Consider the following 27,858-nt stretch of genomic DNA (forward strand, 5'->3'; position numbering starts at 1 on the left):
AGCAATTGCTTTCTTGACTTGGGGAAGGGAGCAGCAGCTTATTTCAATGTGAGGACACTATAAAAGTAGAGGTAGTGTAGATCATTTGCATCTGCAGATGACTTTGGCTCATTCCACACTGTAGGTAGACAGATGAGTCTGTGTCCTCTGCCTCTCCACCAGCATTAAAGCTGTCGTATACACTCCATAACAAGTAATGCTGTTTCCATTAAAATAAATGAAGTATATATTGTGCAAGACAGAGCCCTTTGTGTTCCCCTGTTAAGCTTAATACTTGTATATTCACCTCCATAGTCACAGCCTCAGCCTTCTGCCACAGGGTAACGAAGGAGCCACAGGGTGAGGGAGGACTCTCCTATTTGAACACACAGTACTGACTGGTTCCTACACCACAGCTTGGGCAGAGGACAGCTGGTCGTCGTCTTTCACTTGATAGAAAGGTTAAGAGATGCTGAAGTATGAACACATCACTTCACACTTGTGAAAAATCAGTGACCATATTCCAGCTCATTGACTGCAGTCAAGTTTTATTATGCCTCAAATAATTAAATACTGCAACAGTGACATTAAAAATACAGGCCAATTTACCAAAATAATTGTATTCTGAGGATTATGTACATATCATACATTTTACAGTATCATGTAAACTTTTTTTATACATAAGGTAATTCTGATTTATGGTAATTAAAAACCCGAAGTACTTGCTGACAAAAATATTCCTATGAAACATAAGCACTGTGTCTGAGACATTCAGGAAAATTACCGAGAGTGGAAACCAACTATAAAACAGAATGTAATTGAGTTAGTAGAAAAATGAATTAAATTACATTCATATCAAAAGTTAAACTAAAACCATTGCTATGCATCGTTATTTAAAAAGGGAAAAATCCCAAACCCTCTCCTTTTATATATTAACACACACTTCCTAAGGGGAGCTACTGCGTGCCTCATTTCCAGCAATGGGGCATGGCCTAGGAAATCCAGATTCCCACTCTCCTTACAACATATATTAAATAACCAGGGTCTGTACCAATACAAACATTGTATATATTCATGCACTGTGATTATGTTCATCGTAGCTTACACCAAGGCACAATTTTTGCATCATTCCCCACCCCTTTTCCATTGCACCCAGGCATGCAGTGCTAGAGATGCTTGCTGTTCAAAAAGCTTCTGTGGGATTTGTCTCTCATTTGATTTTTCACACTAGAGGACACAGAAATCTTTCCAGCTTAAACTTAAAAATAAATTAGTTCAGCATCTGGCATCGAATCACACCAACTCATTTTAAATGCCTTAACCCTCTCTCCAGTCTCCAGAAAGCATGTCACAAAGATGATCTAATTACAGCTGGTAGGTCACATTTTTAATATATTAGCTAGGATGACAAAATTGCTCCTTCTGTAAATCTTAATTCGTGTGACAGCTGTAGTGTTTTGATTTGTCATGAAGGATCATCAAGTCTAAATAGGTTCCCAGCTCGCATCCCAGCATAGCACCGTTTACGTTATCTGCTATGTAGTGCATGTAATTGAAGTACCTAGGTAATAAGGTAATATTTATTAAAATAAATGCATAATTTAGCTGTATATAAACAGCTGCCAAAATGAACAGCTGTTCACCTGGCTGTATTTTGAAGGCTTGTAAAACTTGCATATTTTATAACTGTCCTGCATCTGTAAGAGGCTTGGTCCCATAAACAGCTGGGCATGTGCTCATCTTCAAGGATTTGAAGAATCTCATGGGATCATAATGAATGAAACTACCTGTGGGCCTTCAGGAGCACTGCAGGCTGTGCCTCAGACAGGTAGCTGGCCAGCCATTAGTCATGTGAGTGGTGTCAAGGGAGACAGAGCTGGACTGACTAATGCTGACTGGGCTTAGGCACTAGAAGTATTTCTTCAGATGTTAAGTGTAACTGAAATTAGACCAAGTGTCTGTCAGGCTTGGATGAAGTGGAAGCGTATTACAGATTGGCCTCTTAAAACATGCCCTGAAGGATGAAAAATGAAACCTGCATGATGGCTGCTTATGTACATCTTTAATAGAAAAGAAATCCTAATCTAGAGTATCAAAATACTGTATTCATATAAACATATGAGAGCATCTAATAGAAAAGTAAAAAGAGTAAAACACAAACTTATTTTGGGACTTAAATATCCCAAAAAAGTTTTTCTTAAAATCAGGAATGTGTCTGCTACCAAAAAGTGAGGACTACATCTCCCCTCGTCTGCGTGTTTTTGCTGCAGCAGCTCCACGTTCCTCTTCCTCCTCTTCTTCCTCCTCATAGTTTTCTTCATGAACTTCCTTCTGATGGTTGTTCTCATCTTGCATTTCTTGCTCTTGATCCGTTTCCCCGTTATTCTTTTCATCTCCCTGATTTATTAAAAGAAAAATAATCAGATTCCATGAAAGTGGCAGTTTCCTCATTCTAGGACAATGAGAGGTTAAGGAAAAGAAAAAAGGAAGCAGCTGGAGTTGTTGTTGCTGTTCTTCAGGCATAGGAAAAGCTTTCCAAAGGTGTCCAAGCACCAACCGTGGACATGGAGGTGGAAGGGTGAGCAAAAGTAAGTTCAGGTAAAGTGTGAAAATTCAAGGTCTATCATGTGAGGAAAGTTCCAAGCATGATAATGCAATGTCACTGTGACACAATCACAGCTGTGCCAAGTGTTTAATCCTCTCATGTCACCCACTGAGTTTATGGGTTTACACAGCACTTACATTTTCATCATTTTCACCATATGGCTCTTCAGCATTGCGTTCCAGTTCTCGTTTCTTCTCCTCAGTCAAATCTTCCTGAATCTGAAGAGCACAGAGCTGTTCAGTACATTTTAGTCATCTTTTTTTTTCTTTTTTAAAGTAGCCTGTGGCATAAATGTGCTCATCTTCACAGAAGAAAGATTTTTAAAATGAAGAAAGGGCATGGAGAGGTTAAAGGAAAGAAAGCACAAATCAGGAAACTGCTCACAACTGCTCTTGGAAAACTTCAGAAGAGTAAACAGGGATTGGCAGTGAAGAACAATCTCTTTCAACCCTGTCCTCTCTTTTCTGTCAGCACTTTCCCTCACTTCCATGTCCTTGCGTATTTAGGTGCAAATTACAAAGAAGTAAACTGGATTTTCTGTTGAAGAACTGTAAGCTTTTGTGCACACACTCTTCAAATGGTGACCTACAAGTTGGGTATGATGCTTCCCTAAGGCCTTTCAGCTCCCCCAGTGGAAAACAGCCACTTCACATAGCTGGAAAGCATTTGCTACTCACTGCTGCCTCCTACCCCTGCCACAAACATCAACGTGAGTGCTACTTCCAGCAGGGCTCCCTTTCATATTATTCTGAACAGCAGCAGCAACAGCCAAATTATTTAGCTTTTCTGTCCCTCTCTCTGTCAGCCTTCATTGTAGCAGGACAGTGTGCTCAGCAGTTTCTCGGAGCAGGAGGTGAAAGCTGCTCGTGAACGTTTTGTTTGGGGTTAGCTATTGCTGCTAGCAGATGAGAAGCCATCAAACCTGGATCACTGAGGGATATTTTAAACAGATTTGAACAGCAGCAGCGTATAATATTTCAGTCAACCTCATACAGAAACTATTCCTAGTTACAGCATCTTACCTCATTCTTGATTACCCATTCAGTTGCTGCTTACAATTAATGCTTCCAGTAGGCACGCTGGTTCTAGTCCTTTATGAAACATGCATCAAATTATTTCCTGTAGCCAAAGTAATTGCCAAATGCCAGCCATTCCCAGATCCTAATGACTGGTTTGATTTAAGTACTGTATTTTGAACTGTTGATTCTAAGTGCATCCCAGCTAATCCCCATTAGTGAATAATGAATAGCCGTTTTGTAAATCATTATGTATGAAGTAGAAAATAGCAATTGATTAGGTAAGTACTGAAGAACTGCAGAGCACATTACAGGGTAGTGCATGTTAATGGGCATGCCATTCAACACATGAGGGGAAAGTTCCCTTCCCTTCCTTTCATTTCTCCAGCTCAAAGCAATGTGCAAACAGCTTCCCACCTATTTGACTACACCAGCAGAGCAGTAGGGGCTAACTTGCAATTCTTAGGAGGAGCACAGATAAATCAAAGTCGGTCTTAAACAGTAAATAATTGAGCAGGAAAGCAGTTTGCCCAGAACAGCAATGTGTGATTAGAGGTGCAGAGTTAATGAGGTTTGCAGTGACCTTCAAAGGGCTCGAGATTTGCAGGATTTTATCCTTGCATTGCCAATGGCCTAATCTTTTCAATTATTTCACAATTAATATTGTGTTACATGGAAGGCTAACAAATCACAGCACATAAGCAGCAATGACACTAACTGTGTCTGTGTCCACCAGTGCACAGCAGAGTAATAGCAAACACTAGCAAGGTTTCATAAAGTCAGAAACTACCGTTGGCAACGTGCTTTGGGTTCATTTTGCAGTTATAAAAGATACCAGCCTTGAAAGTTAATGAACGTTTGCTATGCTATCTGATCCACATATGCCTTACATCTGTTTTCTTACCTCTTCCTCGCCCTCTTCCTGATACTGCTCATCCACATTATCTTCCTGCTGGTCAGGATTTCCTGCCATCTGCAGAAAGATCATGTGAAAATTCAGTTTTTGTGTACGTAGCCATTAATTTTAGAAGACAAAGGGTTAAAGATTCTTGTTCTAAAAGTGAAAACTTCACAGAAAGGCGTAGAAAAATATAATAAGTTACAGAGCATTCATTAGCATTAATGATAGCCTGGCTATAAGATTTAGATTTGCCCTAAATTAAAAGATAGACAGCAGAATGATTATAATAAAAATCTCTTCATAAAATTAAGCAATACTTCCCATGCTAATCAGGAATGAAATAGTCCCACCAATAAAGACCAGTGCCATAAAAATACAGCTTATCTGTGCCTAGAGGAGCTTACAGTTAGAACACAAGTGAAAGGTGCAGCATTCAGTGCAATGGCCACAGAGGTAAAGGGATGCCAATGCTTACAGGTGATTGAGTGCTGATGGCATGGAGACAGCACAGCAAGGACAAACAAAACAAAAACACTTTGGAGATTGGATGAACAGGGGCTCTAGCAGTGCTTTGTGTGAAGGTCATTACAGAGGCCCCTAAGAATAAGATTACAGAACCTCGTTGGGCAAAGCTAGTCATGAAAGACATACTGGTGTATCACCAGGAGTAATTTCATACTTTCACCTACGTATGGTTTAAAATGGATCTTTACATTTGGAGCTGTGTTCTCTCATCAAGCAGTGCTGTGCTGCTCTTACAGAGGACCCACAGGTGCTTTCTTTCCCTTTACTGACCACTAGGTGTTCTTCCACTCCGGGATGCCCTTGTTTCTCACTGTTCTGCTTGTGCTTCTCATTTTCGTCAGGTAAATTTTCTTCTCTCTCTTGTTCAGCCTCCTCAAATTCATCTTCTCCCTGGTTGTTTGGGTCATCAGCAGGGTTCACATCTTCCATGGCTGCCTTCTGTATTTTTCAGATATGAATGTTAAATACATATTCATTTAATTTCACAGCCAAATGCCATTTTACTTGAAAGCTACCTTAGCATGAGGTATGTTAGAGCCACATAGGCTGCTGGACTCTGTTTACTGAATATCTGAAAACTGACACACAAAAAAACCCCTAAAAATTTAATGTACACAGCTTAAAAGGGATGAGATCTTCTGATACCAGTCTGTTTTACAATATTGACCTCATCTGTGTTTATATGAATGAGGAGGAAAAAAACCCACAACGTATTTAGTCTTCACACTTTGCCATTCAAAAATGAGCATTTTCTTTCTGCTTTTCATTGTAGAAGTCTTTCCAGTATCTTTATAGACAACAATATGAAGGTCCTCTAAAAATATTTACTATACCACTAAATTTGCTTATGGGGTGGGAAGGAAGGATGACAAGTTTTATTTTCCACAACACTATAAAAAAATTGAACTTGGGGAAGACATGATACTGATTCTCCTGCATCTAGCTCTCTGAGCAATGCATGCAGTGAGTGCTTTCAGTGCTGAAGTTCTGTTCTCCTTTCAAGAACTCACGCTTTGTGGTACTGACAAGATTTTGATCTAGTGACCACTGATTCCTGTGGAAAGGCTCCAGCTGGTTTCAGTGGTTATTAAGTTGGCTCTCATTCTCTCATCTAATAAAAATGTCACCAAATCCTTTATTCTACCTCATGCACAGATCAGAAGAATTTACAAAAGCAACTGCCTTCCAACTGGAAAGCTCTCTTTCACTTCTTCCCAAATTAGAAGCAGCAACTTTAAATAGATCTCGGATGTAGTTTCAAACTGTCAGACTCGTCTTCCCAGCAGAACTCTGCTTCACCTTATTTCTGTAATGTGTAATTATGTTAGATGAGACTTCTGGGTTTTCATTTCAGTAGCAATTGCAATCCATAGCATCTTAATTCATACTCACTGGTTCATCAGCCTGCTGATTTTCTCCTTGATGTTCTGGTTCGTGCTGCTCATTTGCATTGTTTTGATCCTCATCTTCACCTTCATCCCGGTGCTGGTTGTCATGTTCATAAGCTGACAAATTTTTGATATTATTGTATGACTGCAGTTTCTAGGTAGCCCTTTTAAAGAGAGTTGTCATATAGCACCTTCCATGGGTGCTTTTAGCAGTAGGCAGTTTCTTCCTAAAAAGCTTACCAAACAGGTAATGCCAACAGAGCTGTTTTACTTGTAGAAGGAAACTAACACTAAAAGATCATTACATTTCAAGACACCAAAGAAAATCATAGGCAAAGCCCTAAATGTAACAGAGACTTAAAGGCCTGTCTAAGGAGCTTAAGCAAAAGGACACCTTTCCTTTCAGAAATATGGATATGATCTTTAGTAAAACCTGTATTTCAATCAGTTCCAACAGTGTTACTTGAGCTTGGGGCTTTAAACTGCTTATTTTTTCTTTGTTTATATTTCATCTGAATCTGAGCTGAATGTGAAATAATATCAAAACCTTGCATGAAAGGCAGTTCAGAGGGAACCTTACCTCCTTCTTCTTCCTGAATGCCTTGCTCTTCTTCCCCTTGCACAATATCATGGTCCATGTTATCATAACGAGCCTGCTGACTGAGAAAAGTAAATGCAAATTCATTATTTCAGCTTCAGAAAGCATTTTAGCTTCAAGAAACAAACAACCATACCTCATCTCTGCCTCTTCCAACTCCTGCCAGAATGTTTTCCAGTCTAGCTTTATATTAGCTGTTACTTTTTAGCATCACCTTTCCTGAAAGACAGTGCTCTTTATAGAATGAGCACTCCCTATGCTAACTTCTGGGTACTCTCATTCCTACAGATTTCAGAGGCTTCCATGGTGAAAGGGGAAAAAACAAAACAAAAAACCAACCAGCTCCCACTCTTAAAACAGCAATCAGATTTAACCATAGAAAGGAAGAGTCGAGGCTAACTTGATTTAATTTCAGTACTGGATTTGCCTCTTTTCAGTGGTGCTGTGGTGGATGCCATAATACCCAGAGCACAGACCATGCAATGCACAGTCCATTACAAACATACAGAAAAGAATTTAACCTCAGTCGGCTCTTATAGAATTTTTCTCCTTGCTCTGCCTCTCTCTGTAGCTGAAGCTCTTTTTCTTGAAGCTGTTGCTGCCTTAACAGCTGTGTTTGCAGCCTTTGCTGGTGCAGCGATTCCTGGTGTTCCCTGAGCTGATTGGCTTCCTCTGCTCTTTGGGCTGCAAGCTGTTGCTGCTCCAGTTGCTGCTCGTAGGCTGGTTTGTATCTTTTTGTGACAGCTTTTGTCGGTGTTACCTGCCAAAGAAACGTTTTAGTCATAGGTTAAAATCCTATATTCAGTGATCAAAAGCAAGCACGAAACTTCTGACATCAAAAGTAAGTGGGAAAATTAGGCAGATTCAGTACGCAACGGAGAAAAGTATAACAAAGTTATTTCATTACCTCTTGTCTTTGTTTAAATTTAAATCAGTTTCTTGAACAGATTTTGAGAGTTTTGGGGGTGTTTGTGGAGAACGTGGCAAAGAAGATAAAAACTGCAGGAAGCCACGCTTTTCCTACTCATAAATATAAAAGAAATCAGTAAAACGTGTATTCCTCTAGAGATCTGATCTAGAACATAAATCCAGCACTCAGTGGTTTTACTTAGAGCTGCACAGAGCAAGACCTGCCACTGCTCCACACTCATTTCCCCCATTTTTTGGTCTTGTTCACTTTGCAGTTTAAATTCCCTACTAAATGGCAGTGAACACAAGGATGGAAATGTGCTTATAGAGGGAAATTGTATCTGAAAAGGAAAGTCTGCAATTTGCTGAGATTCACCAAATTAGTATGGCAGGACACCTCCTCATCAAAGTGCTGATCACGATTCCCTTCCAGCTCGGGCTATTCTACAATTCATGCTCATAAGCATGATCTACTTTCCATTATCTGCCACAGGCTTCAAATTTAAAATAGAACATTGGATTCAGAATGATTGTTCTTTTCTTCCACCTGTTGCTCTTTATCAGCAGAATTGATGCTAATTAAGCTGCATTTGGCAAGCACAGCAGTGAGCGTGTGCTGATCCTGTGCGTGCAAGTGCTTTGAATCCCAAATTTTCTATAAATGCTACACCAATTTTACCTGGGAACAGGCAAGTGAAGTACCAGGACCAGCGATGGCGAGCGATGCCTCCAATTAAACAGTGAATTAATTGACCAGTAGGTAAGAAAAGCGCTCCATACCTCTGATGGAAGACGTTCACCCAATATGTTGGTTTCTTCTTCTTTCTGCTCCTGTTTCTTCCACTCATGCTCTTCTGGCACTTGGTCCTGTTCCTCTTCTAAGTGCTGAGGCTGACCTGCCTGCTCCATTTCTTCCTCTTCAAGTTCCTTTTTGCGTTCTTCTTCAGCCTGATCAACATGTTGCTCATCATCCTCTCCAGCTTCTTGTTGCTCCTGAATATTCAGTTCTTTGGCATGCTGGCCCTCGTTAGCCCTTCTTTGTAGATGAAAAGACTCAGCTCTGTCATCTCTCTCCTGGCTATTTACTTCTCTCTCTTTTGGCTTCTCACTCTGAAAAACATGTAACATTATACGAGTGCAAGATATTACAGATTTCATATTTTCAGGAGAGCTAAGCACCAGATACAGACACCTTTATTTCCACCTGCATAGTGAAACTGTAGTCAGGAGAGCCAACTGGCTGCCTTAACACATGCTACCCTTCCTGCCAGAAGGTATCAATACCTGATTCTTGGCTCTGCATACCTAAACAAGCTGTTACACAATACAACAGCATCACCAAGTAGCCCTATATGTATGTTTCTAATGGAAGTTAAGCACGTAGCTAGTATTTTTACTAAATGGAAACCATTTCCTACGGCTTGTAGGCTTTATACCTCTTTATGCCCTCCAGCCACAGCTTCGTGGTGTTTTGGGAGCTCACTGTGGGGAGATGGTGGCCGCTCCTCTGCCTGTTCATTTGCTTCCAACTTCTCAGGCTGGCGGAAACTCGGTATTTTGTTCAGTGTGTCCTTCAGCTGTTTGTATTCCTCTACCTGGGACTGAAGTCAACACATTAATTATGCCACGTCCAAATCAACTTCTTAATAAAACATAGTGAAAAACACCAGAGTCAGCTTGCTGGCAAGATATACGCAAGAAAGACTCAATATTCACATCACAGCAACTACTAGGAGTAGCAGGGATGAGAGCTTTTAAGAATGGTCGCTTCCATGCGCCTAACAGCACTGATTCATCATCATCTTTTCAGCCAAAGTGCACGTGCATGCGAAGAATGTTGGAAAAATCCCCATAGGACAAAGATGAAGATTTGTTTTTTTCATGCCAAGCAGGAGAATTGTCAGAAGGAGACGATGCAGTTTTCTTGGCAGACTAAAGCGAGGGAAACAGAGCACCCCAGCTTCTTTACTGGTAAAAAGCAGCACAATTCTTTTAGCACGTATACACATCATGAAAATGCCAAATCCTCACCATTTAGACAGGTGTTACAAAAGACAACAGACAAGATACAGAACGGAGGCAACAAAAGTCACAGAACATCCTTGGCAAAGAGAGTAAGGAAAAAGAAAAAAAAGACCAAATGTAGATTTCTTAAGTCTTTCTAAAATGTAACAGTAGGATGTATTCTGATTTGCAGTTTAACTCCGTATAGGATCAGAATATTTTCCTCTAGCCTTGAAATCCAGCATGAGAAGCAAGACTGGTTGCTGCCTATACAATAGGCATAGAAGAAAGCTTGTCACACAGTAAAACTTATTGAGAAATGCAAGATTTATAAAAGCTGACCAACTGCTTATGAGAGGCAGCGCCCCACAGCAGGGCACCTCTGTTGCTCCATGGAGATGGAGGAAGCATTTACTACTCTGAACTCTGAAGTGCATTTCACAAGTCATTTAAAAACTCAGCTTACAATCTGGCTCCTGTGTGTGTGGTTCAGTGCGTTAAGAGGTATCATAGCAATCAATAGTACAGCAGACAGGCACGATGCATCGATGAACAATGCATACTACAGAACAATATCCACAGTGCTACAGATTGACATGATGCATTGCATTACAGCTCCGAAGCGAGGCGCACCTCGAAGCATCCTCAACAGACTAAGGCAGCCGTTAAAACAGACGGGTCTAAAAGCAAAGCAGAACGCACAGTAATTACTTTCACCATTCCAGAGGGATACTTCTCTTTCCTGATTAACTGTTGGAGAGTCCAATATGAAATTTTAGAGGAACACATATTATTTACTCAACAAAAAACAGATACGTAGGTCTTTGAGTTCTATTTTTCCCCCTATTTACTGACCATGCAGAGAGACCAACGCACTGGGATATTGAAACTATGCATGTCTAGATCAGACTTCAAGTGCTCCATCTCACCATACAAATCATTCTAAGCTGAACATTGTGATTCAAGGCCACAGCCTAAAAGGTATTAAGGCTGGCAGAAAGGCAGGATTTATAAAAATGTATAAAGAGTCTGTCTGGCTGTTTGAGCTATGGAAAAGGACACAGATTACAATGCCTTGAAGATTCAGGTCACAAATACATTAGTGCTGCATTGACTACTGATGCTTAATGTCTAGAATACACCTAGAAGCAGCAGGGTAATTTACAGAGCCGCATTTCTAAGCAATAATCCCTTGTGCGCCTTCTGTAGCTGATCTGCAGGAGAAACTATGTGAGTGTGCTGAATACCTTCTGTTCTGAAAGGCTACAGGAGATCCTCCACTTGAAGGAGGTTCTCCACAGGATAAATGCCACATTCTGCTTACAGACAGAAAGGCTTTGTGTGACACAAAACTAAATCCAAAAGCAGGAGAAGTAAATGGAGCCTCCCTTTGGCTTTGGTAAACCTTAACTCAGGCTCTGGGTCTGCCCTGGGTGAGTTTCAGTTATCGGAAATACGTAGCAGGTAACTAACGAGGACAGTGGGAACAGAGCTTACAATCAGCTTCCAGCATGCTCAATGTTGGAAATTAAGAATCCTTATACAGTCTATGAGAGATTTCCTGGTCTCTCCCTGTCTTTTGAATATCTGCATGCAATGCACAAAACAAAGAGAACCCAAAAAACCTCCAGTCCTTTTAATGCAACTCATGATTTTGTGGACCTTGAAAAGCACTCAGATGAAGAAAGTTCAGCCAGGAACAAAAGCAACTTCCCACTGCCTCACAACCTTCCCCCTCATCTTTCACCAGAGCCTTCCTTTCTCCAACATTACTCCCAACTTCCAGCCCTGTGACCTACACAGGTCGTACAGCTGACTGGATTTGCCATAGCCTAGCAAAGTTCAGGCTACACGGGCAGTTCATTTGAAACCAACATTTAAGACAATGCTGCTGATTAAAAAAAAAAAAGGAAACTAATTTGAATTTCAGATGGAGCTTCTATATCTCCATATATATGCCCAATCTGTCTTGCACTGATGTATATAGCCTTACTCGTACAGGAAAAGAAACTTGATTAGACATCAGCATCCAGGTCTTTAAAAGCGATGCATGTGAAAGTCAGAAAGAGATGTTAAACTAATAAAAGTTCTATCAGAGAAGACAGAAAGAAAGGAATTCTCCAGCTCCCATAAGCGCAGAGATTCTCACCAATAACACATGCACTCTGGGGCCTACAAATACAGCTTTGTATCTCCTCAGAGGCCTGTAAGTTGCTGCAGCTTCTTTAAAGCAACCCTTAAACTCATGCATTTCTCTGCAGTGTGCAGCACTGTGCTAATTACAAATTCCCCATGCGAAAGGCTACATGCATAACGTTACAGTCAGCTGAACTAGGAGAAACTAGCTGGAAGGAAGGTTAGAGCTAATACAAGCTGCTTTCCTTTCTGACCTGTGCAGCAGCTAGTGCACTCTTGTGGTCTTCCAATGTCACTACAAGCTGGTTGTGCTGGGACAGTAAGTTCTTATGCTGTTGCTACACACACAAAAAAACAAAAAGAGCATGACATGTTTCACAAAGTTTATTCTAAACGTAAGTCAGGAAGCTTAGGGGGTTCTGAACTACGGAGATCACTTGATGCAGTTCAAAATGCAGCACCGTCTTTGGCAAATGCACAATCCATTACTTACAGTCAAATTTCCGATTCAAATTTCTATACTAAATACTTGTCTTCCAATTTAGTCTCTTCTTAAGTATATATAAACATATATTTATTTAAAATGATCACGTTCCTTAAGTGCAGGTGGCAAAAGACAACAAATGCAGTTCAGCCATATTTCTCTCCCTTTTGCCACATTAGAGAAACTACAAGTCTTTGCCCATTTATTGCTATTAAATCTTGGGCTTTTTGTTTTATTTGCTAATTGTTCTGGCACCCCTCCTTCAAAAGAAAACCTACCTTTACATCTTGCAGCTGGGTATGAACATCTTGGTGAGCTTTTCTCAGCTGTCTGTTCTCCTCCCGTAAATTGTACAGGGATTCTATTTAAAAGAAACAACAGAGGTTAAACCCAGTTTAGTATCGTAACACTAAAGCACCACATCAGGAACTAACTACAAATATTCTAATATATATATTAGAATCTACACAATTCCAATATTAAGCCTGGATTAGCAAAATGGTAGGATTTGCTTTCCTTACACCTCTCACTTATCCTATAAAGAATCTTACATTTGCAAGCAAAAAAAAAAAAGCATAATATTTGGTTAAATTTTGTTACAGTGCACCCAGCCTGCAACTGGAACTGTGCATTGTCATTCATTCTAGGGACTGCAGATGGCAAAATTCATTATGGTAATCTGAATCTTTAAAACGCAGAGAGGAAGCCACCCTCCCCTCTTCCCTCTTCCCCCACACTGCATCTGGTGAGTGAGTTTCATTCCAAAGGACTAAGCTATTATTTTGGAAGAGGTGCCCAGATGGCCAGCATATTTAAGAAGCTTCACGTTCTGGGCCCAGGGAGAGGGGCTTCTCTTCCCACTTCTTACATTATGTTGATGTGGAATATTGCAAGCAGACACAAGCAAGCTCTGCCCACAGTCCAAGCTGTTAGGCTGCGGTCCAGCTCAGCCCCAGAGCTTGCTGTGTGACTTCACTGGTGCAGAGCCAAGGCAAAACTAATACACACAGCCTCTGCCTGTGAAATACTGTGCAGACAAACCTGCAGACAGCTCCAAAACGAACTCATGTGTTAGTGACACATGGGAGAGATTGGCCATGATGGGGAGCCCCTCATCCTTCTGTTTTATGCAACTGTATAATGAGGATTGGAGCGTTCTGCAAACTGCAAGAGATCTTTTCAATAGGAAACTGGGCACTAAGTGATAAAAATGAACACCTCATCTTCTAAGTATGCAGATGCAACGTTTCAGAGAAGCTGAGAAATACAGAGAAAAGCAGATCTGTGAGAAATGAGGTACGCGAAGGCCCTTCATAAAGGGGCACAATTGGATCTCTGATAGAAGTGACAAAAATCATTAACTTCCTTTTATAAAGAAGAGATTTCAGAAAGAGGCCACAGAAAATCATAAAGAAAATGTAACTAATCGGTCTCACCCAGCTTACACCTCCTAATCAGTGAGAACAGACATCGTGCCTGCCTATCTCACATCACACAAAACACGACTGACACACACTTAAATATGGGCAGCCAATATACCCTTCAGCTTAGAGATCTCCTGCTCTTTTTCCTGCTGCAGTTCTAAGTATCTCTGCTTGTGATCACTGAACGTCCTGCTGAACTCTTCTCCTTGTTTTCGGTGATCTTCCTCAAGGTTAGCGTGCTGCTTCTTTAGTTCTTCATGTTGACTCTGCAAATACCAAGTTGGACACCTGAACAGCTCTGTATTAGCATATCTGGCTAATATTGACTTTGGCAGTTTATTGAATAAGTCTAAATGAATACGAAGCATTCATAACAGGAAGTTTATTACTCCAAGCATGCAGCCTGCGGATCCTCTCAAACACAAAATGATCTCTGTGACGAGCAGCCTCCTTTTCTAGGGCTACGTCACCTCACCCAGCAGTTGCACTGTGCCACAGGGAGCTGCTGAATGTGTCTGAGAAATTCCTTAGATGCCAAACTATGTGAAGTCTGATAAGTCACTGCTCCATACAGGTAATTGCATTTGAAAAGATTACATTACCCAGTGGAAAGCCTGATTACTAAGAACCACAGTAAATCAGCTTTCAGCAGCATTGCTGTACAAGGAAAGCACCATCAGTGTGCTGACATTCAGGAATGAGATGACTGAGGCCATACACCCTTTAAGCTGCAGAATACCAGTGTCCTGTGAGACTGGACAGCTCGGTCACCCACCTTCAACATCTGGTGCTGGACACTCAGTGCACTGTATCGGCTGTTTGAATCTTGCTGTAAAACAAACAAGCACACATTAGTACTAACCTGAACAGTACTGTCATTCTCCTAGCCTCAATACATGCAGTTATTCAGGAGTCATAAACCAAAGGACATAACATCATCAAGAAACAAATTAAGCTCTTCACTTGCTTTGAAACATAACAAGTGTGTATGTACGTACAAGCGTGTATATGTAACTATTACTACTTACTGCAGCAACTATGCATTTCTATGTCTTTTACTCAGCTCACAAAGCTCTCCCCACTTTCAGCCTGAAGCCTCCATAAAATACTAGCTCTACAGGTCTCTGGGTCCTGCCAGTGACAGCTTTCCTTCTGGCATTTGATATCTAAAACACCTTATTGTTTGGGTTTCTTAATGATGTAATTACTAGTATTTATATGTGGTTTCCTGCTCAAAGACCATTTGTTAGAGTGCTGTCACTGTGCTGTCACTGTTCTTTTCCCTGTGGACTGAGCAATGAAAAGATTTCTAACACCTCCTTACTCCCCTGTCCCTTTAGAACTAATAATAGTGTTTGAACGACTATAATATAAACAGGAGGATATTTTCTAAAGTAGTTTTCTGGAAAGGTATTATTACAGCTTATTAGTTATATCTCTTACAGCATCTCACATAATTAAGAATGGCAGCAGAGAAATGCAGTGAGAGCTCCTTCAGTGAGCACTTGTAAGACCTCTTTCTTTGAACAGCTGTAATGCAGAGCACTGCCTTTTTCTTGCAGCCCACATAGCATCAAATATTACTGAAATCTCAGACGCTGGTACTAGGACTGATGACTTACCCTTCCTTTATTTAGGGTTTCCTGTGCTTCTAGTTTATAAACAAGAAAATCTACAACATAAAAGGAAAAACACTCATTAAGAACAAAACCAAAAACTTTGGAATCTGTACTTAAATAACTTTTGTATAGAAAAACTTTCCTAAGAGCAGAATACAGTGCAGTTACAATTTCCAGAAGATCTTCAGAAACAGAGGAACTTAACAAAATGCTCAAGTGCTGAAAAAGTATTTTCATTAAAAAAAAAAAAAAAATCAGAAATAAAAACATATTTAAAGTATTTGTATGAGGTACAGGGGCAAGAAGTTCAAGGCCACGGGCACAAATCTGTCACACAGCCTCTCTCAGCAGTGTCATTCAAAAGGAAAAGGACATCACGTGTGATTCTGTGATTTTTCTATCACAGTAAAGAGGCGTAGTTTAAAAAGTGAGAAAGTCAAGACCAAGCTGAAGTATAGAAATACATTTAAAAAAGGTCCTTTTGCTTCAGTTTGGGATTTCACAGTGACAAATTACCTCTGCACATCACGAGGCAGCTGTCCAGCAGATGGCACCAGGCAGCCATCAGGAGCCCCACCAAACCACGTCACTGTTGGAAATGCTCTCAACCTTTGCTACAGCAGTTATTTAATTCATTGAGTCATCAGTTTTAAGAATAACAGAGACTTACATAGCTTGCCATGCTGTGGTGATCTGTAACAAGTCCTAAAAACACAATCTGCAGATCTGGTCCTACTGCTTTATTAAATCAGTAATTCAAGATTGAACAAAAGGTACTTTTTTCTTAAATACCCAACTTATCACAGAAATAAAGGGAAAAATGATGTTTTACCTTCTTTTGCTTTCTTATGTTCAAGCCTTTCCTTTTGCAGTGATTTTTCTAATCTTGATCTGTGCTCATATACAACTAAGAAGAGAAAATTTGTATACAGTTCAGTTCACAAGTGATAGATGCAAAGAAAAGAAATCCAACCCCTCCCAGAATATTCCACACACAATGTGCCCAGAAGATACAAGTGGAATGAGGTCACAGGGTGAAGGACTGCTTACAACACTTGACCTTACATCTCTGCATCTGATATTGAACCCGAAGTTTGGATCATTTCCATTGCATAGCCATAGAAAGTGGTAACTATAATTTATTTGTTTATGGGGAGTCAGCTACAGTTGTTCTACAGGAAAGCTACCCAATCCGTTTTCCTCCTAGGATATAGACATACACATTTTCTCATTCTTTCCTTCTCTTCTGCCTTGTTTGTAAAGAGATGAGGACATAACCAGGACAGCCCTACCCCAGCACTGCCAGCGGAGATCCTGCAGCATACAAATGGCCACGGGAGGGAAGCGAGATGGACGCACAAAGCAGAATGGCTCTGAAAGGTGCAGCAGCACACTAGATTTCTGTTTAAGCCTAAGACGTGGAAAACTCAAGATCAATCCCTAAGTTCTTCTGAAAGCTTGGGCAACTTTGTTTTCTTTTTAATTGTAGAGCCCGGATAACAGTAGGTTTGCACCACATGGCAGCCACTCTGCATCACAGCTCAGCACCAACAGACCAACGGTGCCATCCCTTGAGAGCTGACACAAGCAGACCCCTACCAAGGAGTGCACACATGGAGCATGCAGCATTTCCTTGTCACTGTCCCCAGCGACCTGTGACCCTCAAAGACCATCTGAGGCAACTGTTTGCTTACAACATTCCAGAAGACAGTTTCAGTTTATGATTTTATCTAATTGGTTTACTTAACAAAAACGTATTTCTAATTTGCATTTGTCAAAGGAATTGTACAAATTAATGGAACCTGTGATTTTTCCTTCAAAACTAGGAAACTCATTTGCTGAGAAGTAGACCATTGGCAAGCATAAGCCTTCAACAGGAAGCCTCAAATAGGGATTTTTATCTTGGCAGCCACAGAAAACTCCTCTTGCACCTTAAAAAGCATTCGTAATTCCAGCAAGATGCATTCTGCAGGCTCTTTGTCTCCTGGCTTATCTCAAAGTGTTTACATTTTGGCTTAGGTGACAAGGATTGATTAGCAATCCAGCTTCTATCTCTGCTTTGCTATTCATCATCCAAAGCCAAGGGCATCAGTCAAGATGAACGAATGTATCGACATCCTCTGCAACAAAACAAGCATTTAATGAATATTCACAAAGTGACCAGCAAGTAAGTTTCCAGAAAAGAAGAAAAAAATGGCACCATGACAGTAATGGTTTTATCTGAGCACTGGAGATCGTGAATGCTGAACTGCATTGCGAAAGAAGCAGTGGTTGTAGCATAGCAACTCAGGAGAGAAATGAAAATCCATCATGGTTTCCCCTCCCACGCAATCAGGAGTGGAAATAGGCTTCTTGGCAATTAGACCAAACCACAAATGGATCTGGAGGTAACATTTCTCACTGCACTGCTTTGTCTGCAAGCGGATCTGCTTCAGCTCCTCCCGGTGTTTTAACAAGCGTGGGGAGAAGCCCTGCACAATAAAGCCATAATGATAAGGGCAGGAAGAAAGAAGAAAAGGAATGCCACATCTCAGCTTTTAGGGACCACATACTTTGTACCTTTCACATCCAATTTTGGCTCTGCTAAGCTCTGGCTGCCCTGCCTTCACACGGCACTTCAGAGCAGTGCCATTAACGTCCCTCTGGGTGGCACATCCCTCTGTCACTTCTGTGCTGAAGCCTTTGAAACACTGGAACAAAGCTCACCGTGTCCTAAAATAGCCTTTTAGAGGGCCGAACAGCAAGTGAGGAAAGGGCTGAGGGGAAGTTCCTCTCCTCCATCACCTCCTACTTAATTTGCTGGTTGAAACACATTCAGCAACACTTTTCTCTCATCCACAGCAAGGTGATCTAACCTCAGAGAGCAAAGCCCAGCAACAGAACCAGCGAAATCACAGCTAAGACATCTTCTATGTTTAATAAGGAAATATGTAACAGTTCTTGAATTTAGACTTAAGACTTCTCCACCACCTTCTTTTCTTCATAAGGGGAAGAAGCTCACGATGTTCTCAGAAGCTTTACATCACCACGATCACTGCTGAACGTTAATTGCAACACAGGAGTGGAGCGCTCTGATGAAAGCAAGGTTATTTAATATTCATGGTTGGTCCCCTCTGCTTTGCAGTCAAACTACTAAGAAGAATACGCTGTTATAGGATACATAACAACTATTTCCAGTTTGCCATTATCAGCAGTTTTTCAGCTATGTCACTTTGGTATTTGGTCTGTCAGAAGTACAACCTGAGAGCATCCAAAGCACCCCAACTCCCATCACCTTCCACACTGAGAAACTGAGAATACACTGGGATTTAAACAAACACCATTCAACAAGTCTTATTAATTGCAATGTTATCATCTCTTCTGTAATTTTGCAGCCTTTCTCTGAGCTTAATGTCACCCTTAGTTTAAAACCAGCAGATTCCAGTAGTCTTGGCAACATCCAATGGTGTTTCATCTCAGACCGTGGTGGAGCTGAACGGAACCAGCAGAGCGTGCCCTACCACACTGGCACCTTCCTAGCAATGCCATGAAGATCTGTACAACACAGACATTCATTATAAAAATACTGTTACATTTCCAATTCTCATCACTGCAAGCAGAACTATTTAAAATGTGAACCCATGCAAATTACTTTTCTGTTCAGAGAAAACCCATTTCAATTAGACGAGTGAGAGCCCCTTCAATCCGTACAGATTTTCTAGTCCAACGACAGTAATTAAAATTTAGATCTCGGATGAGATTTTTTGACTCATCTGATGCTCATGTTTCATGCTGGGAGAACACATGATGAATACAGCAAGACTCTTGGAGCCTTCAGTTCTGCATGCCATGAAGGCAGCGAATCTGGCTTCAGACAGCGAGATCTGCCAGCGACTGTCTGACCAGAAACATCCTCCTACAGCACGGGGAGCTGCTGGATGAGCTCCCTGCCACTGCCCTGCCCTACTGCAAGGGCTGGAGTAGAGCTGCATAGGCTTCCAACACAAAAAACAGAAGAGTTGTATTTTATACCGAAAGCAGACAGCTACAATATACCAAACAAAATATCCAAGCTATTTCATTTCTTATGCCCCTGTATGTTTTCTGTTTTTAATTTATAAACAAAGAGCTGAAATAGAAGCCAAGATAATGCGGAGCTGATCGTGCGTGAAGAACAAGCATTCTTCTGGCTTAATTACCGAACAGTTTTGTACACAGGCAGGGATGGACTGCTCTCATTTTGTTCACTGCAAGCCACAGCTAGTACAGCGTGCAGTATCACATTTATATTCCCTTTTCTCCTACACTCTGCAGCTTTCACACGTAAAGAACAATCAGATAACAGCTTTGTCAAATTACAACCAGTTCCCACAAAGGACCAGAATTTCTCCTGGCAACTAAACCATGTGCTGCTAATTGTACTTAAAAATAACCACTGCCTTGACCTAATTCTCCAGTCATTTGTGTTGTGCGTGGCATTAATGATTCTGAGAAAGCACTTTGTATTTAACAGTGGGATCTCCTGCTTCCAGCTCTGCAAAATCCAACTCAGTCCCTGCTGTGTTGCCAGACAAGAACCATCACTGATGCTCCCTGTGGAACCTGCCCTACGTCAGGGGCTTTTACCAACCTCTGTATGTTGAGTGTGGAAATGGAATAGAAAAGACATCAGAACCAATCGTGATCAAAGTTCAAAAGCACTCTGGAATGCATGCAGGCTTTAGATAAGGACATGAAACTTTTACAGGCTTATCAAACCTTCAGCTTTGCATCCTCAAACGGGAAAGAGGAAAACCCAAAGCACAACGTGCACGAGTGCTGCACATCTTAAAGGTTTTGCTTGCATGCAGTTGTGAAATGGGGCAGTGCTGGGGAATTTGGCACACTAATAAGAGTTCACCCCAGAAAGACACGCTTCTGTTTCTAAGAAATAGTTTTGGCCTCCGTTCAACCATCAGGATGATGTGAAAATCAATTTCCAAACTGAAGTAAACATCTAAATTAACAGAATCCTATTTCAGCCTGCCTCGTGTGCTCTCTTAGAAGTAAGACCACCTCGAGGAAACAAAAAGGTTTGAAAACAAATCCCAAGCAAAAACCAAGCGAAGAGGTGGGGTGAGGGAAGGTATTTATCATGTTGGAGCAGCGAACATTTATTTTTAGCAGCAGCTATTCCAGTTTGAGAAGGATTATTAAACATGATTGAACGTTTAATCCCTAGCTGCCAGGCTCCAGACATGACTTTTATTTGGAAAAAGATCATATTTTCCATCCCAGAGGAGATTTCCTGTACACTCCAAAGATTTCTTCCAGCCTTTCATGCCACACATGGCTGTGACACACGCAGTCACATTAAGATCTCACCTCCCATATGGCATTTCCTTTACTCCTGTCTATGCTGAAGTGGTTTCGTTAGTTCTTTTGTTTCGAGTACAAAACCTGTTTAGTGAATGTAGACTTACATTTTTAACTTTATTTTAATGATTGCATTTGTAAGACATCCTTCTGCCACGCACAATTACATGACTGTTCAATTCCTCTGCTGGTGAGTTGCCTGAATGCTGCTCAAGTTATCCTTTAAGCCACACGGGATGGTTAGCAGATGCCCTTGTAGAATAACTCCATTTCTTTGTTTCCTTTGTGTTTTCTTCCTCCGTTATTCTGCCATTTCTGTCACAACGCAGGAGATCCCTTTGTAGAAAACACACAAACACACAGAAGAGCTCCAGAGACAACAGCTTCCTCCTTCACGTCACCTCTGACTGTCTGGCTCTGCTCATCCATCTTTCAGCTCCAGGAAACAACAGCCAGTTCTTGCTCTCAAAAATCATTTTGGCCTCCTTTCAACTTTATGAAGAAGTCCAGTGATTCTAGTGGCGTTAAAATCCTATGTATGTATATTTTCCATGTACATTTTTTCATATATATATATCCAGAAATTAGCAAAAACTGGCACTGAAGAGAAATGCTGTCCATTACCCACACAGCCCAACTATCCCAACTGACACCGACATCTGCTGGTTTATCATAACGGAACGTGGCAGAAAGTGACACAACAGCTGTAATTATCACCTTACAAAACTGCTCAACCACTTCCTCCAGTTTGTTCATGAGTGCTGTAATGCAGGGGCCAGGAGCCAGCTTCAGGTGGATGCTTTGAAGAACTGCATACAGAAATGAATTGTTTGAGCCAGTGGTTCGTGATTTGTTTGTTATTTGTTAAACAGAAGATCCCTATAAAACCTTAAAATATGCATCCAAGTAAGATAGATTAACTGGAACACTGACAACACCATTATCCAGTGTGGTGGCATGGATAGGAACAGATGCCCCCAGGAGCACGAGCAGGCTGCACTTATCTGTGATTGCCCCTGGCAATGACTGCTGAACATGGGGACCCGAGTCACCATAGGGAAACGAGGCCAACTTTGGACATCTTGGAGGAAGCAAAAAAAAGCAAAACTGTGGAAGAGGAGATAATATAGTTGCAGGTTTTTTTTCCTCAGGAACTTTGGTTTATTCTAGATGGCCAGAAAAAGAACAGAATTGCATCCAGCACAGAAGACTTGTTCAAAAAAAGAATGCTCAAACAGGCTGCATTCCCCCAGCACTGACTTCAGCCTCCATGGCATGAAAGTCATGCCTTTCACTCATTATTAAAGCAAACAAGAAACCCACCAACACGAGTCACCCAACAAAAGGTGAAAAGATTCCACCTTAATCATTCTGCATATTCTTTTTTTTCCCCCAGTAATTTCAATTATTTAAGCTTTCATTACAATTAAAGCTCAGAACAGGACTGACATCTAGCAGAACAGATTTAATTGTTATTTCTGTGCAAGGATCCTATTGCAAAATTACTGAACTATACTAGCCACAAATTGCTGGAGGTATCTTCACAGCTATATAAGAGATGCTACACTGAATACTTAAAGCTCAGAGTGGATGGAAACTATCATGCAGTCGCCCCACCCAGATACACTGAGTATCCTGTATCCAGCTCAGCAAAAACATCCAGCCCGATGAGACAATGTGTCTGGCACGTTATATGTAAGACATCATGTTACAATTGTAACTGAACCTCTCAGGGAGTGTGCAACCTCAGACATGAACTATAAAAAAAATTGTCAATACAATTGCAAGTTCTTTTCCACCCTCTTCCACTCTTCCCACGTTGTGTGCTTAGCACAGCAAGCCATCACCTGAACTATGCTGCTGATGCATTCTGCACATGTATGTGCATCTAGCTGCTGTGGGTCTGATGAAGTTCCAGCAGGTCACCTCCCAGGAGGGGCCTCAGTTTAGGCTGAGAGGCCCAAGAAGCACCGAGGAACTCCACTGGCTTTTCAGCTGGAGCTTTGCAGTACTGGATCAGACAGTTTTGTGGAAAGCCACACGTTGGCTGCAACTGTGCCAACTCTGACCTCTGAGTTCAGAGCCCCTGCTGGGTTGCTGCCCAAGATTACAGTACATCTCAGACTGCAGAGATCGCCTGAAGGCAGCGGATACATTAAGGCTCCAACAGAAAGATAAGGAAAACGAAGGTAGTAAAAGACACTAGATTTATGCTGTCATTAGGATTAGAGATTAAGACAGATTAAACAGATTAAAACAGTACACAAGGAATTACCTAATGCCCAGAGGATGCAAAGACAGAAGTTGGGAGAGCTAAAAACCCGTTTGTAGATGCATTAATCTCAAAGCAGTCCAAGATACGATCAGGTTTGTCTACAGCTGTCAACACATATCTGTTTCAGCAATGAAGTCTGCTCCTATACAGTCAGCAGCTTAAGACTTAGTTTGATGGCATCTCTGCAGGAGGCAAACAGTATCAAGTTTTGTTTTTATCATTTTAAGAAATATTAAATAAGATTGTCTTCATGTTTCAAATACATTAATGCTCTGAGAACGAGATTTAAAGTAATCAGCTTACCAAGAAGATCATCTTCTCAGCAGAACACCTCACAGATAACAATGGCTTTGGGTTTTCTTAGCAGCCAAGAGATTCTGTTTCATCTCAAAATGTAGCCTCTGGTTAATTCCCAATGTGAAGTAGCCCTACTTTCTCCTGCCAATCAGAACTTTGTTAGGAGGTAAAAATGCCAAAGTTTGACATTTTCTTCCATGGGGTCCTGGCAGATGAGAAGCTGGACGTGAGCCAGCAATGTGCACTTGCAGCCCAGAAGGCCAGCTGTGTTCTGGGCTGCATTAAAGAGGGGTGGCCAGCAGGAGAGGGAGGTGACCGTCCCCCTCTGCTTGGCTCTTGTGAGGCCCCATCTGCAGCACTGAGTCCAGGCCTGGGACCCCAGCACAGGAAGGACGTGGAGCTCTTGAGGAGGGTCCAGAGGAGGGAACTAAGATGATCAGAGGACTGGAGCAGCTCTCCAGTGAGGAAAGGTTGAGGGAACTGGGATTGTTTAGCTTGGAGAAGAGAAGGCTGCGGGGAGACCTCACTGTGGCCTTCCAGTGCTTGAAGAGAGCATATGAACAGGAGGAGGAACAGCTGTTTACAAGGGTGGACAGTGATAGGACAAGGGGAATGGTTTCAAACTGAGACAGGGTAGGTTTAGGTTAGATATGAGGAGGAAGTCTTTCACCCAGAGGGTGGTGAGGCACTGGAACAGGTTGCCCAAGGAGGCTGTGGATGCCCCATCCCTGCAGGCACTCGAGGCCAGGCTGGATGTGGCTCTGGGCAGCCTGGTCTGCTGGTTGGTGACCCAATGTGAGCTGTCTGAAGGCCGTGCCTAAGATCCAGCCTCTAACCAGCTAACCTTCCCATGCTGCCCACGTCAGCCATTGCTCCCATCACAACCTGACCTTATTTCACAAGCACATATGCTTCTCAGCTGAGTCCCACAAGCTGCAGACACCTGAAAGAGCAGAACACCCGACAGCAACAGCCATATGCACCGCTCTTCAGACCAGTGCACACGCTAAACCATTTTGACACCTCGTCCAGCATCACTTTCCAGCTATCTGTACATGCCGTACATTCAGGTCGTTTTCTTCTCCCCTGGCTGTACAGAAGACTCAGCCTGCTTCACATGCTGCATTTATAACGCAATGCCATGGAAAGCATAAAAATCCAAGACTGGCTTTTCAAGCAAAATCAGAAAACGCTGCTCTGTCAGGCATGAAGAATTGGCAAGGACCAAAAAGAAGCTTCCTATCACCGAGCATAGATTAAAGCCTTGAAAAAATGTGCAGAGAGAAAAGTGTAGAAGGCACAGCAGGGAGCGAAGAGAGCCTACACTTCAACTGGCATTGAAATCTGACCAGATAAACAAACTTAGGAATCACCTATGCTCCTTTAAGCATTTCACAGACCAGCTCAAACTTCACCCAGAAACCCCAACAGTGTTTCTCTTTGTGCAGCCAGGAGAGCAGCTCTTCCACAGGCCTGATCAGTCCCAGCTGAACCCAACCAGACACAGAGGACAGACACTATTTCACTGCCATCCCAACACCTCAGCCCAGCAGCCCTTCCAGGAGCACCGCCAGCCCAGCAAAGGATCCTCAAAAGGACAACTCCAGAAAGTTGCCTTTTTTCCTTTTTTAAGTAAATAGCAGCCTACTGATGAAATGTTTGCTCAGGAAGTACAAGTCCGGGGCTCAATTCTCTCTTCTGCTGGTAATGAGCTTTAAAGTCTTATTCAATCACCCAGAAAAGAGCAGAAAGCACTGAGGAATCAACCACTGTGAATACACCCACTCTCTCCCTCCTGGCAATGCAATGCAAGTGAACCAGCCCTTCCAGCTACTTCCCATTTAAAAGATTTTGGTGCACTCTTCAAGACTCAACGTTATCTCAGAGAAACCGATTATGTCACATGGAAGAGATAAGCTGTGCTGCTTTAATTATAATGCAATTTTCATAAAAGAATAATTCAAAAACAATCTCTCTTGTGTCACAAAGGACGGCAAAGAGATGCAGCTTTGGTCTAGGGCTGTTTTTGTTTAGTGGCAGAAACACTGTTGACTTAAAATCCGGACTATTTACAAGTTCAAAGCGCAGTCAGATGCTGCACCTGCAAACACAAGGTTTTCTGTTAGCACGTCATGTTGTTTGCACATCCCTGTTTAGAACTAATTCCCTCCTGTCGCTCCATACGGAAGAGTTTAACAAAGCGGGAAGCGTTCAGAATTAGCTCTGGGTTTTCTGTGTTTGTGAACCTCCAAGTCAACTGGGCAGAGCCCCGAGGCCTCCGTGCTGCCACCACTAACAAACCTCTCCAGCAAAAACACCGAGGACGACCCAGAAGTCCATTCCAGAGTGCACCATACACAATCTACGGGGATTCCTCCATGAGCTGGCTGGGATAGCTGACGGTACGTTTCAAAAGGGGAACACACGAACTAACAGTCTGCATTTAACCTACCTGATCCAAAGCCCATCTCTGTTTGCTTAGTTTGTTGCATGCTCCTCTTTGGCATTGCCAGAGCAACAGAGGAAGCTAACTTGTTGAATTTTAACCCGAGAACAAGATGTTCCTGTTTCCCCTTCAAATACTGTTGGCAAATATACAGAATAGCAAAAGTAGCCTTTTAGCCCTCTGCCACATACCCACCTCCCAGCCAAACATGTACACCTCGCTGGCAACTAAAATGAAAAGTTTTAATTATTTTTTGTTAGAGCGTTTCTGCTTGGAATTGAAAAACAAAGCAATGGAGGCCTCAGGTCACAGCTAAATACATTTAAGTTACAAACCATCATAGGATTATTCTATTAGACTCTTAATTCTGCTACCTCTGTATGAAACCTACACGCTCCTAGGCATGCTCATATGTCTGCTCCCACACAGACAAGTCTGGTTGAAGATCACCCTGAAGTTAAGTAGTGTTACAGTTGTTAGAGTAGTTCATTCATCTGTTTTACACAATTTTGAGGGGAAAAAAATCCTAAAGCTTTCTGAAACCTGGCTCTGGACTTTGTATGTGTTGGTCTGATAACCTCGCACTTCACAGTTAGACAGGTGCTGAGGTGCTGCACCCCCAAGAGTGCTGATGCTTTGCATATGTATTTGCCTCTTTGCATCTGATTCCCGCATGTCAGAGATCAGCAGCTTTTCACCAAGTACACAAAGCCCACATCTAATGCATCCTTAAACCAAGCTGCATAAGAACTTGCATTTATGCTACAGCTTTAAGCCAAGAAACTCAAGGTTGTTTCATTCCCATATAGTTTATTTGAAATTTACACTCAAACTTTTTTTTTCTTTTTTTTTTTTTTTTTCAGGGAGTAAATTATTACAACATTCCTCCCTCTGTTGGAGCTATTTCCATGTTACCTGTCCTCCTGGAACTACAGCTTTGTGCTTCTGCAGCAGAACAGTTGGTAAGCACCACAGAACACACCTGCACATAGTAGGGGGGGTTGAAACTCCATGATCAGTGCAGTCCTTTTCAACCCAGGCCATTCTACGATATGATTCTATGAACAGAACAAGTACAGCTGGGACAGCACAGAGGCATGGAAGTCCCAGAAGTGGGGTGTTCTGTGCTGCTGAGCAGCAGCATAGCTGCCTTTTTCACTCATGCCAACTTCAGCGTGCTGTGCATGCCTTTGGGATTTGCAGGCACTCTACACAACGCATGGGAGTGAGGGATGCCTGGATGCCTCCCTATACGACCTACTGCAGGGAACCGGCTTTAGCAGGGGATTGGACTCATGATCCCCAGAGGTCTCCTCCAACCCCTACGATTCTGTATCATAGCTGTCTGACCCCGCTGGAGCTGAGGGGTCTCACCAAAGCAGGGCAGCCCCAGAGCCGGCAGGGAGAGGAGGGAGGGAAGCTCCTCAGGAGCAAAACTTGGCACGCGGTGGGGCAGCGGGAAGCCAGGCCCACACGGAGAAGGGGGATGCGTGGCCGTAGGCGGGCAGCAGTACCTTGTAGCTGGGCCGACAGGGACTCCTGGTGCTGCTGGTACTTGAGCGCCGTGGCCTCAGCCTTCCGCAGCTGGCTCTGCAGCTCGTAGTACAGCATCGCCCCGTAGATGAAGCCGAACACCACGGTCAGCAGCACGAGAGTCTGGAAAATCCGCTTCTGCTTTCGGGAGCACATCCCGTTGCCCATGTCCCCCGCGGGGTCCCGGCGCCCCCGCCCCTCACGGCTCAGCGGCGGGAGGCGGCGGGCGGCGGCGACGAGGCGGAGACATCGGAGACCCCGGGTCCGCGCCGGGGGGGTGGGGAGGAGGCGGGGAGCGGCCGGCCGAGCGCCTCAGCCCCGGGGCACCGCCGCGACGCCCCGGGCGGCCTCGTGCAGCCCGCGGGCCCCGCGCCTCCAGGCGGAG

General features: G+C 42.6%; 1 protein-coding gene across 2 annotated transcripts; it reads right to left on the minus strand.

The window, feature by feature from the left end:
* Positions 1-510: 510 nt before the first annotated feature.
* On the minus strand, positions 511-27,797 carry GOLIM4 (golgi integral membrane protein 4). 2 transcript variants are annotated; one of them, XM_048954751.1, is made up of 16 exons: positions 27,455-27,797; positions 16,421-16,495; positions 15,592-15,641; positions 14,745-14,798; positions 14,085-14,235; positions 12,824-12,906; positions 12,316-12,399; positions 9,358-9,522; positions 8,702-9,031; positions 7,534-7,772; positions 6,995-7,074; positions 6,419-6,531; positions 5,297-5,464; positions 4,505-4,573; positions 2,722-2,802; positions 511-2,376 (listed from the first exon to the last, which is right to left on the minus strand). In XM_048954751.1, exons 1-16 carry the CDS (start codon positions 27,639-27,641, stop codon positions 2,215-2,217), a joined length of 2,091 nt encoding a protein of 696 aa, XP_048810708.1. In that variant the 5' UTR covers positions 27,642-27,797; the 3' UTR covers positions 511-2,214. The 2 variants fall into 2 exon arrangements, with proteins under 2 accessions (XP_048810708.1, XP_048810709.1); XM_048954752.1 differs by lacking the exon at positions 12,316-12,399.
* Between the last annotated feature and the right edge of the window lie 61 nt (positions 27,798-27,858).

Source organism: Lagopus muta, chromosome 9 (genome assembly GCF_023343835.1).
Source record: "Lagopus muta isolate bLagMut1 chromosome 9, bLagMut1 primary, whole genome shotgun sequence".
Taxonomy (NCBI): domain Eukaryota; kingdom Metazoa; phylum Chordata; class Aves; order Galliformes; family Phasianidae; genus Lagopus; species Lagopus muta.